We start from the raw sequence: 14,583 nt of genomic DNA, 5'->3' as shown, positions 1-14,583 counted from the left end.
TCAGACGTGAAAGTGGAAGTGGAGAGTCTCACCCTGGTGAGCTTTGATCTGTGGCAGCACACTCTGCAGAATCTCCAAAGACTTCCTGTGATACTCCGCCTGAACTTCTATGAGCTACAGCAAGACCAATAAGAGGACACACACATGTTGTAAGCCAATCCAACTAAAATTACACACTTCACCTTCAGAGCCCAGAGGTACTTGCCGTTTGAAAGTAGTTTGCATAGTCTATTTCTTTGGCCACAAAGTTGTACATATCCGCTGATAACTGGTCCTACAGAGAGGAAGACATGTAGGTCTACATTATCACACATATTTCAATTTTCTCATTAAAAAAGGAAGAACATTTTAAGTTAGAGATTATTAGGTAAGAGTAACATACTAATTTTGCCTCACATTTGTTTAAGTTTTTAATTAAATGCGGAAGAAACAGTGAGAGGAATCGTCACCCTGCAGATCTCCATCCGATTGGCCGTCTCTTCCATTTCCTCTCTCAAGGAATCCGCCTTAGCTCCGCCCTGCTGCACATTACTGGGGTGACCTGACGATTTGTATGACTGTTGCCACCTAGAGGTCAGGAGGACCAATGATGCTGTCAGAGCACAATGTGGGAAATGCAGAAGAATCAAGGAGAGACAACAACAGTAATATTGCTCATAGTTCCTACCGTGTCCTCGCAGAATCCATGTCCAAGACAAGTTTGGCTAAATGTTTTCGCTGTTTCTGAATGTTCGGAATTTCCACCTAAACAGCAAATCATATCCATATGAGAAGAATTAAGCAATACAACCTTTATACATAAAAATTGTAAGCATTTAGTGATAAGCTTCTAACCTTATAAAGTTCACTGTATCATATTTAATATACATATTTGATACAGAAAGGCCTCTAAATTATCAACATGAAACATTGAAATAGTTACACTACTTATTTCATTTTAAATAGGGGAACTTGTAATCTGTAACCTGTTACATTTCCAAAGTAACCTTCACAATGCTGTCTGTTATACTGTTACCAAGAGCTCACTGATTTATACTGCTTTCATCTTTCCTTTTGGCCATATAAATATCAGCAGCTGCACCAAAATGCATTTCATTTATTTATTTATTTATTTATTTATTATAGCAACTGAATAAAACAGGTGTTTTTTCCTCAATTTAAAGCTCCATATTCTTCGGTATCATACTACACCATTGAAGCCTGATTCAAAAAATAAAAAATAGCTTATTCTCACTATTATTTCATATGTCAGGTAGGCCTACTAAATGGTTAGATGCAGATGAAAAAGGAGGCAATATGTGTATTACAGTGTAACTTTGACAGGAAAAACACGCTCATCACCTCAGCCAGCACATACAGAGGCTCCACAACATCTCTTTCAATCTGAAGCTCAAAGACGAGCAGCTCTTGGGCCAACTTCTCCTCTGTCTCACCACAGAGCTTCAGCATCTTACTGCAGATGGAGACCACAGGTGAGTCAATGAAGTCAACCAAACCAGGGCTGCATACTAATCTCAAGCTTCTCAGTGAATGTCACGAAAGATCTCAAGAGCTTAAATATGACCAATAACTACCCATATATTTTGATGTTGATGTCGAAGGGTGTGTACCTAATCAAACTCTATATTTTTGGTGTTACTTCATCTGTCCCTTGGTAGAAACTATCCAAATGAATTTGGTGCAAACCAATGCAGGTTGCATGGCAAGAGACATTTAGAAATCAAACACTGACCACAAGAAGTTTGAAAAGGGTTTATCAGGTTAACACAATCCCAACAGCCCCTCCTGGTAACTACACCACCTGGCTGAAAAAAAAGCGGTTAAGCTAGAAGGGATACAGTTATGGCCAGAAGTGATGGAAAATCTTGCTGGATGGACAGGAAGACAGTGAAAGAAAACAATTAAATTGACAGTAAAGAAGACAACTAACGAAGTAATCAGCCTACGTTGTGGAAATAAATAGGAAAAAATTAAACAGACAGTGAAGAAGACAACTAGCGAATTAGATTTTTCAAGACTTGCAGTTCTGGCCGTAGTTGTATCCCTTTCTAGCCATCACCAAAAAAAATAAAATAAATAATAATAATAATAAAAAAATAAATTCTGCGTTTAGTAAAACAACTCAAGTAGATGCATATTGCCACTTATTGTGCTGGATGACAACTGAGTCTAGGTTTTTAAGGGTGATTTGTTATATACTATAATTTCACTGTTTCAAATAACTTTAACAACATTTTATAATTTTACCTGCTTCTGGTGATTTTGTGGAATATTTTGTATTTTATGTAGATATTGTCCAGTCTGAAAGTGGTCTTATTGTTAACTAAAATTACAACTAAAAAATTAAAATAAAGCTGAAATAAAAGTAATAATATAAATCTAATAAATATAAGATGAACAGATTTATGTAATCAAATTAAAAAATGAATGTTGCAACAACCACTTGTTTTTATAAAATAAAATAATTTTAAAATAAAAAAAGCTAAATAGAAATGTTAAAAATACAAATAGCAAAAGCACAAAATTCCATTAACAAAAATTAAAATGAAAAATGAAATATAAAAATAAAAGGAAATTTTATATATATATATATATATATATATATATATATATATATATATATATATATAATATCTTTATATATATATATACACACACACACACACACACACATATATTGCAAGCTCGAATTACATGCTTTCATTCTGATTTTTCTTTGTGTAATTGCTAAATTTGTCTTGCCTAATCTAAGTGATTGATTCACGCTTTGTCTGCCTTTTCTGTCTGAATTCTGTATTACAATACAATTCAGTATTTTTGCTAAAATATTACATCAGTATGTGTGAAATGAATGCAGTGATATCACTGAATCTGAATATATCACAGCTTTTTTGGCATCACTTCCTCAGCTCAACCTGGAGCCATTTGTATTGCCATTTTTCTTAGTGTACACTGACGTCCCATCTGTTAATTTCCCACATTTTCCCTTTTTAAATTTTAAGACATTTACTTGAGAAGCAAAATCACATTCTGGAAGACAAGAAAAAATATCTGCCAAAGGGGAAAAAAGTAAAGTTTTTAGAAAAATGATGTAAGTCATAAGTCTTGTGTTCCGAAGAAATTGTCAAAATGAAATTTACGCTTAAAACAAGAAAAAGCATTTGTGGTGTAGGCTAAGAAAATAAACTTAATTCAAAGTGAAAACAACTTCTAGCAAACCCCCCCCCCCCCCCCCCCCCCCCAGGTTTAGAAGCATAATTCTCCATTGATGCCCATTCGATTGTAAATTATGATGCAGCCCAAGGGAAACAGCTTGAAAAATCTGTTTAGACATTGAAATACAAAGACAAACTCACCCAAGAAGAGAGTCGTCTCCTAACACAGCCGCTCCCTCCACCATACACTGAGCAAGTATCGTCAGGGGCAACTTTTTCTGTTTAGGGAAAACCACAATCAAGCTGTTATGAGTGTAATTAATTTAAGTGCAGAAAACAGGAGTGTGTGGTGTGAGAGCTGATGTACCGAGGGAGATTTGACTGATCTCTTGTCTAAATCGGCGCCTTGTTGTCCCTGCAGACAGGCGGTCAGCTTCTTATGTGTGCTATGAGAGACCTGCTTTACCAGATCTAAACGCTTCTCCACCTGAATGCAAAATAAACACATGTGAGGAATATGAGCAGTGCAGTAGAATTGAGAGTAGATTAGAGCAGTAGGTAAATATATCCAGCTTGTGTTCACACTGATCTGATTTCATCTCACCTGCAGCAGGTCTTCACTCAGTACCTCTGTTTTTTCTGCCCTGTGATCAGAGAGAAGAGGCATTTAAGTGTTGCGCTAACAAGAGGCTGGATAGTTTTGCTGAACACACTTTATGAGAGCACCTTTACCAGGGGAATGTCTATAAATCCCTTACGTAATTAATTAAACACAAGTTATATAAGACACTTATATGCAAAAACACATGCTTCGCAGATTTTTGAATGGATTTGTAAAGCAACCTCATAAATTGTGATAATTTGGATTGCAGAGTCAGTTAAAAATAAAATAAAACAGTTGTATTGTAAGTTAAATGACATTATACTATACTACATGTCAGGGTCAGTATATCTTTTTCTGAGAAATTAATAATATTATTCAGCAAGGATGCATTAAACTGATCAAAAGTGACAGTTTAAAGACATTTATAATGTTACAAAAAAATTATATTCCAATTATCATAAATATTAAGCATCACAACTGTTTTCAACACTGAAAATAATAGTAATAAATGTTTCTTGACCATCAAATTTTCATATTAAAATGATTTCTGAAGGATCGTGTGACACTGAAGACTGGAGTGATGATGCTGAAAATTCAGCTTTGAAGAAATAACACAGAAATAAATTACATTTTGAAACATATTAAAATAGAAAACAGCTATTTTAATTTGCAATAATATTACAACAATATTGCTGTTTTATTTTATTTTTGATCAAATGAAAAAAATGCATTCTTGGTAAACATAAAAGACTCAAAAACAATAAACGATAGAGTATGTATAAATTTTCTTCGTCCAATGGACTCATACTGGACTCATCAGGAAATACTTAATCATCATCTGAGCACCTTTACGTTGCTCAAAACACAAACAACTTTTGACACAAATTTCAGCAAAACTTCAATTTAGATAGATAGATAGATAGATAGATAGATAGATAGATAGATAGATAGATAGATAGATAGATAGATAGATAGATAGATAGATAGATAGATAGATAGATAGATAGATAGCTTAGTAACTTAACCCATTTAATCCCATTTTTTTCCCAGACATGAAAATATCCAAATGATATGTCATTAGTAACCCTTTGAAATAATCAATAACATATATATATATATATATATATATATATATATATATATATATATATATTTTTTTTTTTTTTTTTTTTTGTGTGTGTGAAAAATACACTTGCAGTAATAAATATTGTTACATTTGTTATTTAACTTAGCCCAGCTATTTTAAACTGTTTGATCACATTCTAGGGTCACTATTATGCATTAAAAAAATAAATAAATAAAAAATAAAAACCTTGAGTATTGAGATAAAAGACAAAAAATACAACCATCAACGCATTTCAAAATTTGTACTTTTTTGTAAAGTATATCATCACATTTTTATATTAGTGCTACCAGTATTACAACATCAATATTGTAATTTATTTGTAACATTTGAATTTTTAATTTAGTGCAATATTTTGTCATTGCACCATTTAAGTGTAATTTTTACTAACAACTGCAATTAGATTTATATTGTTTACCTAAATTCACTGTTTCCCACCAGTCACTATATTGTGACCATCAAGGTGTTCCCTCGTTCTATGACCACACTCAACAAAACTGAATATATGTGAATTCATATATTAATACTAGACACCTTAAAGATAATGTGTACCAAAAATCTTTGTAATATATTTGTTAATATACTTTACTAGCCTTTCGTTTTGGAGCTTTGATGCAGCCATCATCTTCTCATGGTGATAAATAAACTGATTTGGTCATGTGACAATTTTCACAAATAATGTGAATCTGCACATATTTAATTGAGATCCTTTATTTTTTTCCATATTTGCAGGAAGTGCACCAAACATAAGTGAGTGAGGTTTTTAGAGCTTTATCAATGAAAACCTTTTTTTTATTCTTTTTATTTTTTTTTTTTTTTACGGTCAATCCCGGTGGGATTAAATGCTTTACTACTACTCATCTAGCTACTGGGGTGCCTCAGGGCTCAGTTCTTGAACCACTTCTCTTCTCTGTCTACATGGCATCACTAGGTTCTGTCATTCAGAAACATGGCTTTTCATATCACTGCTATGCTGATGACACTCAACTCTACCTCTCATTCCATCCTGATGATCCGACAATAGCTGCATCTCAGCTTGTCTAACAGATGTTTCTTTTTGAATGCACCATGCTACTAAAACAATATTATAACTGGTTCTTCCTTTTAATAACATTCTGTCATTTGATACTAGATCATTAAATTAATCTTGCCTGAATACTGAGAATATCATAAGAATAACAACTCAACAGTTCCTATATAACTAGCTGACTGAGAGTCTCTACTTTGAGCAATTCAAACTGTGGAGGAACTTTTCACGAATGAGTGGAGGGTCGACGCCACCTCCTCCAGCTCACATACATTCATGAGCTATGAAAATCAATAAAAAACGACTTTCACAATCCCCTATGAATGCGCCATATTGAACTCTGGCCATTACATATTCATAATGAATCACAGCAAGGATGCAGAGCAGGTTCTGTTTCTGCTGAGCCTCAGATAAGCAGCATGACCCATATGGTGCTCACATACATACAGAAGAGCAGGTTGCTATGGCAGCAAATGCCAAATACGAATGAAAATAGACACCAGCACATCTCCTTCCCATCCACGATAACTGTGACTTTTTAAAGTGTAAAAGAGGGTCTTGATGTAGAAAGAGGTGCATTTTATATCTAAGACAGAGACAGCAGCGTGCATTATTTATTATTTAAAAGAGACAATTTTTGAACAATGATGTAATTTGCAAGAGTTTAGAATGTGAAAACATTTAATATTTTAAATAGAAAAGTTGTGGAAAAGCACTTCAGTAGCATCATGGACATGCATAAACATGTACGCCTTCAATATAGTGTATATTTTTAAAGAATAAGGCATCTGTCAAATGCTTAAATGTAAATCTGACATAAAATACCTAAAAATGTATGTGTCATTATCTTTAATGATGAAATATGCGGACATATTTACCCACAAACATGATAATCATAATAGAAATGTACGCATATTACACAACACAACATTTTGCAGGCATTTTCATGACCCCAAACAAGAAAAAGTCACGAAAAGCATCATAGGTTAACCCATATTTTCAACAACACAAAAACCAAAATGTGTCAAACTGACCCTCAACATAATCTTATATTTCTGCAACAGTGAGAAAAATCATATTTACAGAAGTTCATTTTATTTGGCCATTCATCAAATATATATTGGGAAGACAGCTAAATTTGATCCAAAATTAATTAAATCAACATTTTAAATGAGATATTTATCATTTAATACTTAATATAACATGTATTTAATATTTAACTAAATTACATTTTAATTAATTAAATAGATAAACTGCTGTAGGTTTAAGCCATATTTAGAAGATTTCATTCTTTCTTTCTTTTATCTTTCCATTCAGCTTCACTGCATAGGGTCTCTGAAGGTTAAAAAAGGTAATGCGTGACTTCTGAAAGTCTAAAGCCTTGAAATATTCCACTCACTCCCATTTTGCACATTTTAGCAGCACTTAATTATTAAAAGACTATCATCCAAACAACAGTTTTCGATTTCATTTTTGCCCTTAATAAAATCAGTATGCTGGTTTTCCTTCTGTTGGTGACTCATCTCTCAGTCTGTTCACTTTTAAGACGACATGAAACAGACCCTATTGACTTGCCACAGAAATGTCCCTAGTCTTATTGTGTATGACTCATCAGTTCACATTATTATATAGACAAAAAGTGTTTGATTTCATAATCTTTCATTAAAAGTCTCTGCAGAGTCTGTTTCTTCTACTGACGTAACCATGATTGTGCAAGAAAAATAATAAATATATAATGTACAGTTCCAACTCTATTGTGATTAGCCATTTAAACTAGCCAATGTGTGAGCAGACATACTGCATTAATGAGACAAGATGCTACACAGCATACCAATCATAAACAGTCTACAGTTATCTCACTATTTATTAAACAGCAGTGTTTTGTTGCCATAAAATTACTTTAATGCACATACTATAAAACAAATTCAGTGTTATGAAATTCTCCCTCTCCTGTTTTTGAGCAGCAGTATCCTCCTGTTTCAGGTCGATTGATTAAAAAAAAAAAAAAACCCAGGCTGCCTACAACAGATGCTTCGAGCTGAACTGCTCTCCTACACTGCAAATTTCCCAAGGCAAAGACAAAAACAAACAAGCGGCCTGGCAGAGGAGAACAGATGATGCATGTGAATGACCTAGTGCTCAGTGAGACAGGCCTGCTGGGGCCGGGCCAGAGATGAGGCACTGACCGGGGACTTCAGAGCCCAGAGACTCGGCCCGTCGGGAGACTCACCAAAGCTCTCCTCCAGTCACTCTTCAACATGACTCACGGGCAGCAGGACAACTCTCAAAGATGGCAATTAGTCTGCAAACATCTTGAAGAGATGTTTCTTTTTATTACGGTGGTAATCTTTCATTAGCTTTACAAGATGTTTGGCATTCATAGGTCTTTGCCAGCGCAAACCCTCATTTGGTGTAAAAAAATATTGTCAGGATTTACTAAAGACATGCAATGGGAAATTAGCACTGAAAAGGTGTGGACACTGTTATTTTTGTGACTCACATTATTGAATATGCATTTGTAGGAGTTTCCCTTTTGATCAGTAAATTTATTGGAGGAGAGTATTTAAATGAATCACGCAACATGATTTACTAAGATTTGCGCTCGTCAATTCACTGGTATTTTTGACATTATTTAATGCCCAAAAAAGCATGTCTAAAAGCAGGTGGTAATTTGCTCTGTGCTTAGTAGATTGCACTGGTCATTATGGAAATGATCTGACTGCATCTGTTCTTTAATGTGTGCATTGTCAGTAAATCACCCGCAGAATTTTGCCCTCCCATTGGCGCTTTTATGGAATTGCGCTCTAGCGCTAATTTGCCCTGTTTAGTAAATCTGGTCCATAATTTCTTCACACATTCCCAGAGGGACGGTGCTGATTTGCTGAAGTCATCACAAGAAAGCAAAGGGGAATTTTTGAAAAGCTTTCATTGGAACTAGATGCTTTTTGCTTCCAAAAAGTGTAGCTGTCACCAACTGCCCATGATAACCAGTCAAACCCTGAACCCTTTACTGACACTAGAGGTCTTCACAGTCCCGTATACTTGAATCTGAAACCCAAGGTCTGCCTGAGACCCATGCAGACTCATATCCAGAACACTGACAAGTGTCTCAGCCCTGGGTTGAAAACAACACAATCTTATGGAAACTGTGGTTGATGTGTATGAATATTTTTGATTCCATTTGTACATTTTCATACGACCTGCTTAAGCCCCACTGATAGAGATGCTTAATTTTCATGCTTTTTTCTTAATCTTTGTACAAATCACATTATATGAATTTACGAGATAATGCCATAAAATAGTTCTGTATTCTCGTGAGATCAGGTTGGTTGAGATTGATATTAAAAGCCTTTGGTAAATAACACATTTTCATTACTCTTTTAAGGCATATAAACAATATTTTATTAAAGCAAATGCATATTTAGCAATGCTATGACAATGTTACTATATCCCTGCCTCTCTGTTCTCAAATTTCATATAAATCGTGGAAAGCTGTATGTGAATTACTCGATTAATTGTATTATCAATTAAATACTTGACAGATTAATTTGATCAATTACTAAACTTATTGTTACTCTAATTGCAGCCCTAACTGTTGCCATAAATCAATTATCCTAAACATATATAATTATATATCAAATATCCTGAGCAACAGGTTTATTGGATATAAAAATCTGTTTTTTATATCCAATTTATTTACTAATCAATTAAATGTTTGGCAGATTAACTGAATCAGTTACACTAATTGTTGCCATATATCTATTATAAAAAAAAAAAAAAAACACCTAAATCCAGCTGATGTAAAACTAGCTCAACTAAATCAAATGAAAACAAATGAAGTATATTTTCATGTTGTTTTCTCTCAAAAGAAACAATTTGCAAATATCCCCAAAAATATATTTAAAAAAATATTCTCCAACATTTTCGATATACACAAACAACACATAATCTGTCAACATGCATTAACAAAACATAGATAACAAGCGGTGTTAAGAAGACGAATCAGAGAATGTAGGTAGAAGAATTAGCATACTTTTAAATCTACACCTGCTGTGGTGTTTCTTATTTGTCATCTCTATTTTTGATCTGTGTAATACTGAAAAAGATACTGTTCACCACAGGCTGTGAAGACAGTGCTGCCTTTTACAATCTTTAAAAAAAAAAAAGAATTTATGCATGACATGTTAAGGCAAGAAGGGTACAGATTTTAGGAGCTGAGGAGTCCTCTAAATGTGTCCTATGACCATCTTTCATACACGTCCCTCTAATACCTGGAAAACCGAATAAATGAAATCTCTGCCATTCAGGTCTATTATGAGCACTGTCCGAGCCCAGCAAAAGAATTCCAAACTCGGTCTGTGCACACGGCACTTCCTGTGTGAGTGGACTGTGCCTGACACCGAGGGGACCACAGGAACAATGTGTGTGCGGACGGCCCTGATCACAGACCTCAGAACAGTCAAGACAAAAGCCGCACAGTCTCACGCCCTTTCTCCTACCCACTTCCTGTCCTGTCTGCAAAACCTCTTCCTGCAATTGTGACTTGAGCAGAGCCACACCACTGCCGGGCCGATCCGCATAATAGCCATTCTACTGCTTTTATTTAAAGATGGAATGAGACTTTATCACTGCAGAGAAGAATAGTGCTGCTATATGGGCTCTTATCTGATGCCAACAGCCCTGTGGTGGAGGGATTGTTTTCACCATCTGTTCCTTGGCTCCAGTTCTTCCTCCATCTTATTTCAAGCCCTTCGTCAGGCCTACAACAGTTGGCACTTTCCAAGAATAGGGTACAAAATAGGGCCTGAAACGCTTAAAAAATTAGGAGCTTTTTTCAGCTGGTCAGTGAAGAGAGTTGCTCAAACTACATATTATGAGCTGCTCTTTTCTATTATTTTATATGAGGTTTGCATTTTTTTCAACTCTGCTTTAAACAGTATGTGTAAAGACACCTGAATGCCATTTCAGAACTGCTTCTCTGCCATCTTTGCTGTGTAATTCTTTGAAATGTACCAATAAAAAAATTTTGACTAATAACAATAACCGATAATTCTTTATAATTAAAAACCGATAACCGATATGTTGGCCGATATATATTGTGCATTCCTAGACAATTTGGCATAAGACTAAATGCTGGTTTGTACTAGTTATTAATAAATAATATTGCCCTAATTTCAGTGTAATAATGGTAGAAACAATCACAATAAATTGAGGTTCTACATAATATGTTGGATATACATCATTTAATGCACACAACATGGATAAACTACAGCAGGTTATCATATCAGCTGAGTGGATGCACTTCCCTGTGGTGCTAGAATAGTTTGTTTGGCTACTGTGCTAACTGTACTAGCCAAATTACCTAAATTTAATTACCAAATATGTATTTTTGGTTTCAGTTTTTGACTAAATGAATGATGATTTCTGTTTCTAAAAAAAATCATTTAGGTGCATCTCTAATATTAAGGTGAACTTAATAATAAATAACAGTCCATCAAACATATCTAAAGGGATACTCCACCCCAAAATGAAAATACGAGAATACTTTTTGTATACGAAGAAAACAAAAATAACGACTTTATTCAACAATTTGTCTCCTCTGTCTCTCCCCACATTACCGTAGCACCATTTTGAAGAATATGAGCTGAACGCAAGCAGCCTACGCTCTTCTGTGTCAGCCGCGCTGCATGGATGTGCTGTTTCTGTTCAAATCAAAGTGTAAATACATGTAGAAACGGCTGAATCACTGATGGTAGATGGACCATTCTGTCGATGTCTTTCGTACTTTTCTGGACCTTGACGGTGTAATTTACTTGGCAGTTAATGGGAAAGTAACAAGCCTCCCGGTTTTCATCTAAAATATCTTAAATTGTGTTCCAAAGACAAACAAAGCTTTTACAGGTTTGGAACAACATGGGGGTAAGTGATTAATGACAACATTTTCATTTTGGGGTTAAGTTACCCTTTAATAACTATAACAATAACAAGAAGTTTAAAATGCTGGATTGATTAATGCTTCAAAATGAAGTATGCTGTAAATGATGTAGCAAGTGCTCTGCATTTGTGGAAAGCACTAGTTTTTCCTGAAGCTTTAGGCATCCTTTTAAAGAGCAGCAAAAGGACAATATAGTAATAATGTACTTAGGCAAGATAGAAAGGTTACATTTGTGTGTTTATGACTAAATATTATATCCAAGCAGTCTCTAAAAGTCTCATATAGTGGGATATGAGGACAGTTATCTGGGGCATCACACACAGAAGTGGACCACCTCTTTCTTAAGGATATTCTACATGCAGCAAAAGAATATAATATGGAGAGATTGTGAGCAAAAAAAAGAAGTAATTTTATTTTCTTGGCAAAGGATCAAAATACCAAATATGGAAATTGACCCTTTGCAAAGACCTGACCCCCTTAGTTACCGTTACTACGTGCGACAAGCCATTGCGCTCTCACACCACACATTATGTTCTCACACAGTGAAAAATACATCGCAGAGCAAAGAGGAAACTGACAACATGCCGACAGACAAGACACAGCAGGTTACTTCTGGTACGAAACAAAATCTCACCTTTCAAATTTAGTCATTTTTTAAGAAATTCAAACAATAAATACAGTTTTGTGGTGGTTTAATGTGTTGTGACAGATCACTGCAGTGCCCTTAGTTCAAGCAGAATGTGAACTGATCATCTTTTCATATTTATTAGTTATAGCACAAAATAAACTTGAATGAACATCAGAAGGTATCTTGTTTCAAACACTGAAAGACATCAATATACACCATTTTTAAAGTTCAAGTCCACTGAAGTAAATCTACTCTCCTGTCTGGCTTGTTTGTTGGACAAAGTAGCAGATTCTGCATTATTATTGGTCAGATAAACTGTCAATCAAACTCCCAGCAAAGGGTTACGAATGCTACAAAGTACGAACACAAACAAACAAACAAATTTCTGTTTACTGGTATTCTACATCATTATTTTTCTTCATCCCAATATATCCTCCGCAGATCTACACACAACATAATACAGAGAGCAGAGCAGCTGTGGGTCTGTCATCCTGCATATGTGCAAACAGCTCTTAGCAGTGAGGCAGAGTAAGGATGTAAATATACTAGAGAAAGCTATGCTGGAGCCTAAAAAAAAATCAGCCCCAACATCAAAATCACCTAATATAGTGTTTGTCCCACTCGTGTTGCCATGTTGATGTGTCGAGGCATGGACTACACAAGACCTCTGAATTTGTCTTGTGGTATCTAGCACCAAGATCCTTTAAGTTAGGAGGTGGGGCCTCCATGGATAGGATTAGATAGATCAATTGTTGCCCATAGGTGCTCAATTGGATTAAGATCTGGGGAGGCCAAAGCAACACCTTGAACTCTTTGTCATGTTCCTCAAACCATTCCTGAACTATTTTGCAATATTTTGGCAGAATTTTACCATGTTTGCCATGAAGGGGTGAACTTGGTCTGCAACTATCTTTAGGTAGGTGGTACATGTCAAAATAACATGCACATGAAGGCCAGGACTCAAGGTTTTCCAGCACAACATTGTTCAGAGCATAACACTGCCTCCACCAGCCTACCTTCTTCCCATAGTGCATCCTGCTACCATCTCTTCCTTATGAAAACAATGCACACCCACCGGGCCACTGACCAGATCTAAAAGAAAACGTGATTCATCAGACCTGGCGATCTTCTTCCATTGCTCTGTGGTCCAGTTCTGATACTCACATGCCTATTGTAGGCACTTTTGGTGGTAGACAGGGGTCATCATGGGCACTCTGACTGCAGGCCATATGCAGCTAAATGTATGTTTTAACTCCTTCTATCATGGCAAGTATTACGTTTTTCAGCAATCTGAGCTACAGTAGCTCTTTCTGTGTGACTGGACAAGAAGGGTTAGCCTTCACTCTCCACACACATCAATGAGCATTGGTTGTCCTTCCATGCATCATTTTTGGTAGGTACCAACCAATGCATACTGGGACACCCAACAAGACTTGCCGTTTTGAAGATGCTCTGATCCAGTCATCTAGCCTCAGTCTCTTTCCAGTAACCCATTTTCCTCTTTACAACATGTGAAATTCAAGGACTGACTGTTCACTTGCTGCCTATTATATCCCAGCCCTTGACAGATGCCATTATAATGATATAATCAATGTTGTTGACTTCACCTGTCAGTGGATTTTATAATATGGCTGATCAGTGTAAAAACAGTACTGTTCTCCAGCATAGATGAATCATGAACATGCATTAAGAAATTATATAGGGTGCGTTTTCATTCATATTTAACTTTGAATTAGAGTTTTCTCATGCTTTTGGTTATATGACGAACACTTGCATTCTTCCTCTGCATCTTGAAACCAAAGGTGTGTAGATGCCCTAAGGTTGCAAGAGACTGATACCCGGAGGAGTCCAGCAGGCAGACATATCCATCCAAGCGAAGCCATCCTACACACTGGGTGGCTACACTTGTCTACGGACTCTGCTTCAAAGAGCCATTTGAGCCCGACAGGTAGTCATTCCCCTGCTGCCATGTCTCGGACAGAAGATGAGCCCCAGAGAGCCAGCAAGATGACAGGAGCATATGTTTAAGAGGACACTTGAGTGTCTCCCACAGCCTGTAACACAGGAGGCCAGAGGGGACTGTTACCAGAAACAAGATCAAAGCCGGGGGT

The 14,583-nt window shown here is 35.8% G+C and overlaps 1 protein-coding gene across 12 annotated transcripts in view; it reads right to left on the bottom strand.

Moving 5' to 3' along the window:
• LOC109048148 (rho GTPase-activating protein 44-like) overlaps positions 1-14,583 on the bottom strand; it is a 59,021-nt gene that overhangs the window by 27,161 nt on the left and 17,277 nt on the right. For all 12 annotated transcript variants that reach the window (XM_042719825.1, XM_042719824.1, XM_042719828.1 and 9 more), the window contains exons 2-9: positions 3,760-3,799; positions 3,523-3,642; positions 3,357-3,433; positions 1,342-1,453; positions 668-744; positions 450-567; positions 206-274; positions 33-114 (exon numbers count right to left, since the gene is read on the bottom strand). In XM_042719825.1, coding sequence (XP_042575759.1) covers positions 33-114; positions 206-274; positions 450-567; positions 668-744; positions 1,342-1,453; positions 3,357-3,433; positions 3,523-3,642; positions 3,760-3,799 — 695 coding nt within the window. The remainder of the gene's footprint in view (positions 1-32; positions 115-205; positions 275-449; positions 568-667; positions 745-1,341; positions 1,454-3,356; positions 3,434-3,522; positions 3,643-3,759; positions 3,800-14,583) is intronic.

The sequence above is a fragment of the Cyprinus carpio genome, chromosome B3 (assembly GCF_018340385.1).
Source record: "Cyprinus carpio isolate SPL01 chromosome B3, ASM1834038v1, whole genome shotgun sequence".
Lineage (NCBI taxonomy): Eukaryota > Metazoa > Chordata > Actinopteri > Cypriniformes > Cyprinidae > Cyprinus > Cyprinus carpio.
This window is presented reverse-complemented; position numbering and strand designations above follow the sequence as displayed.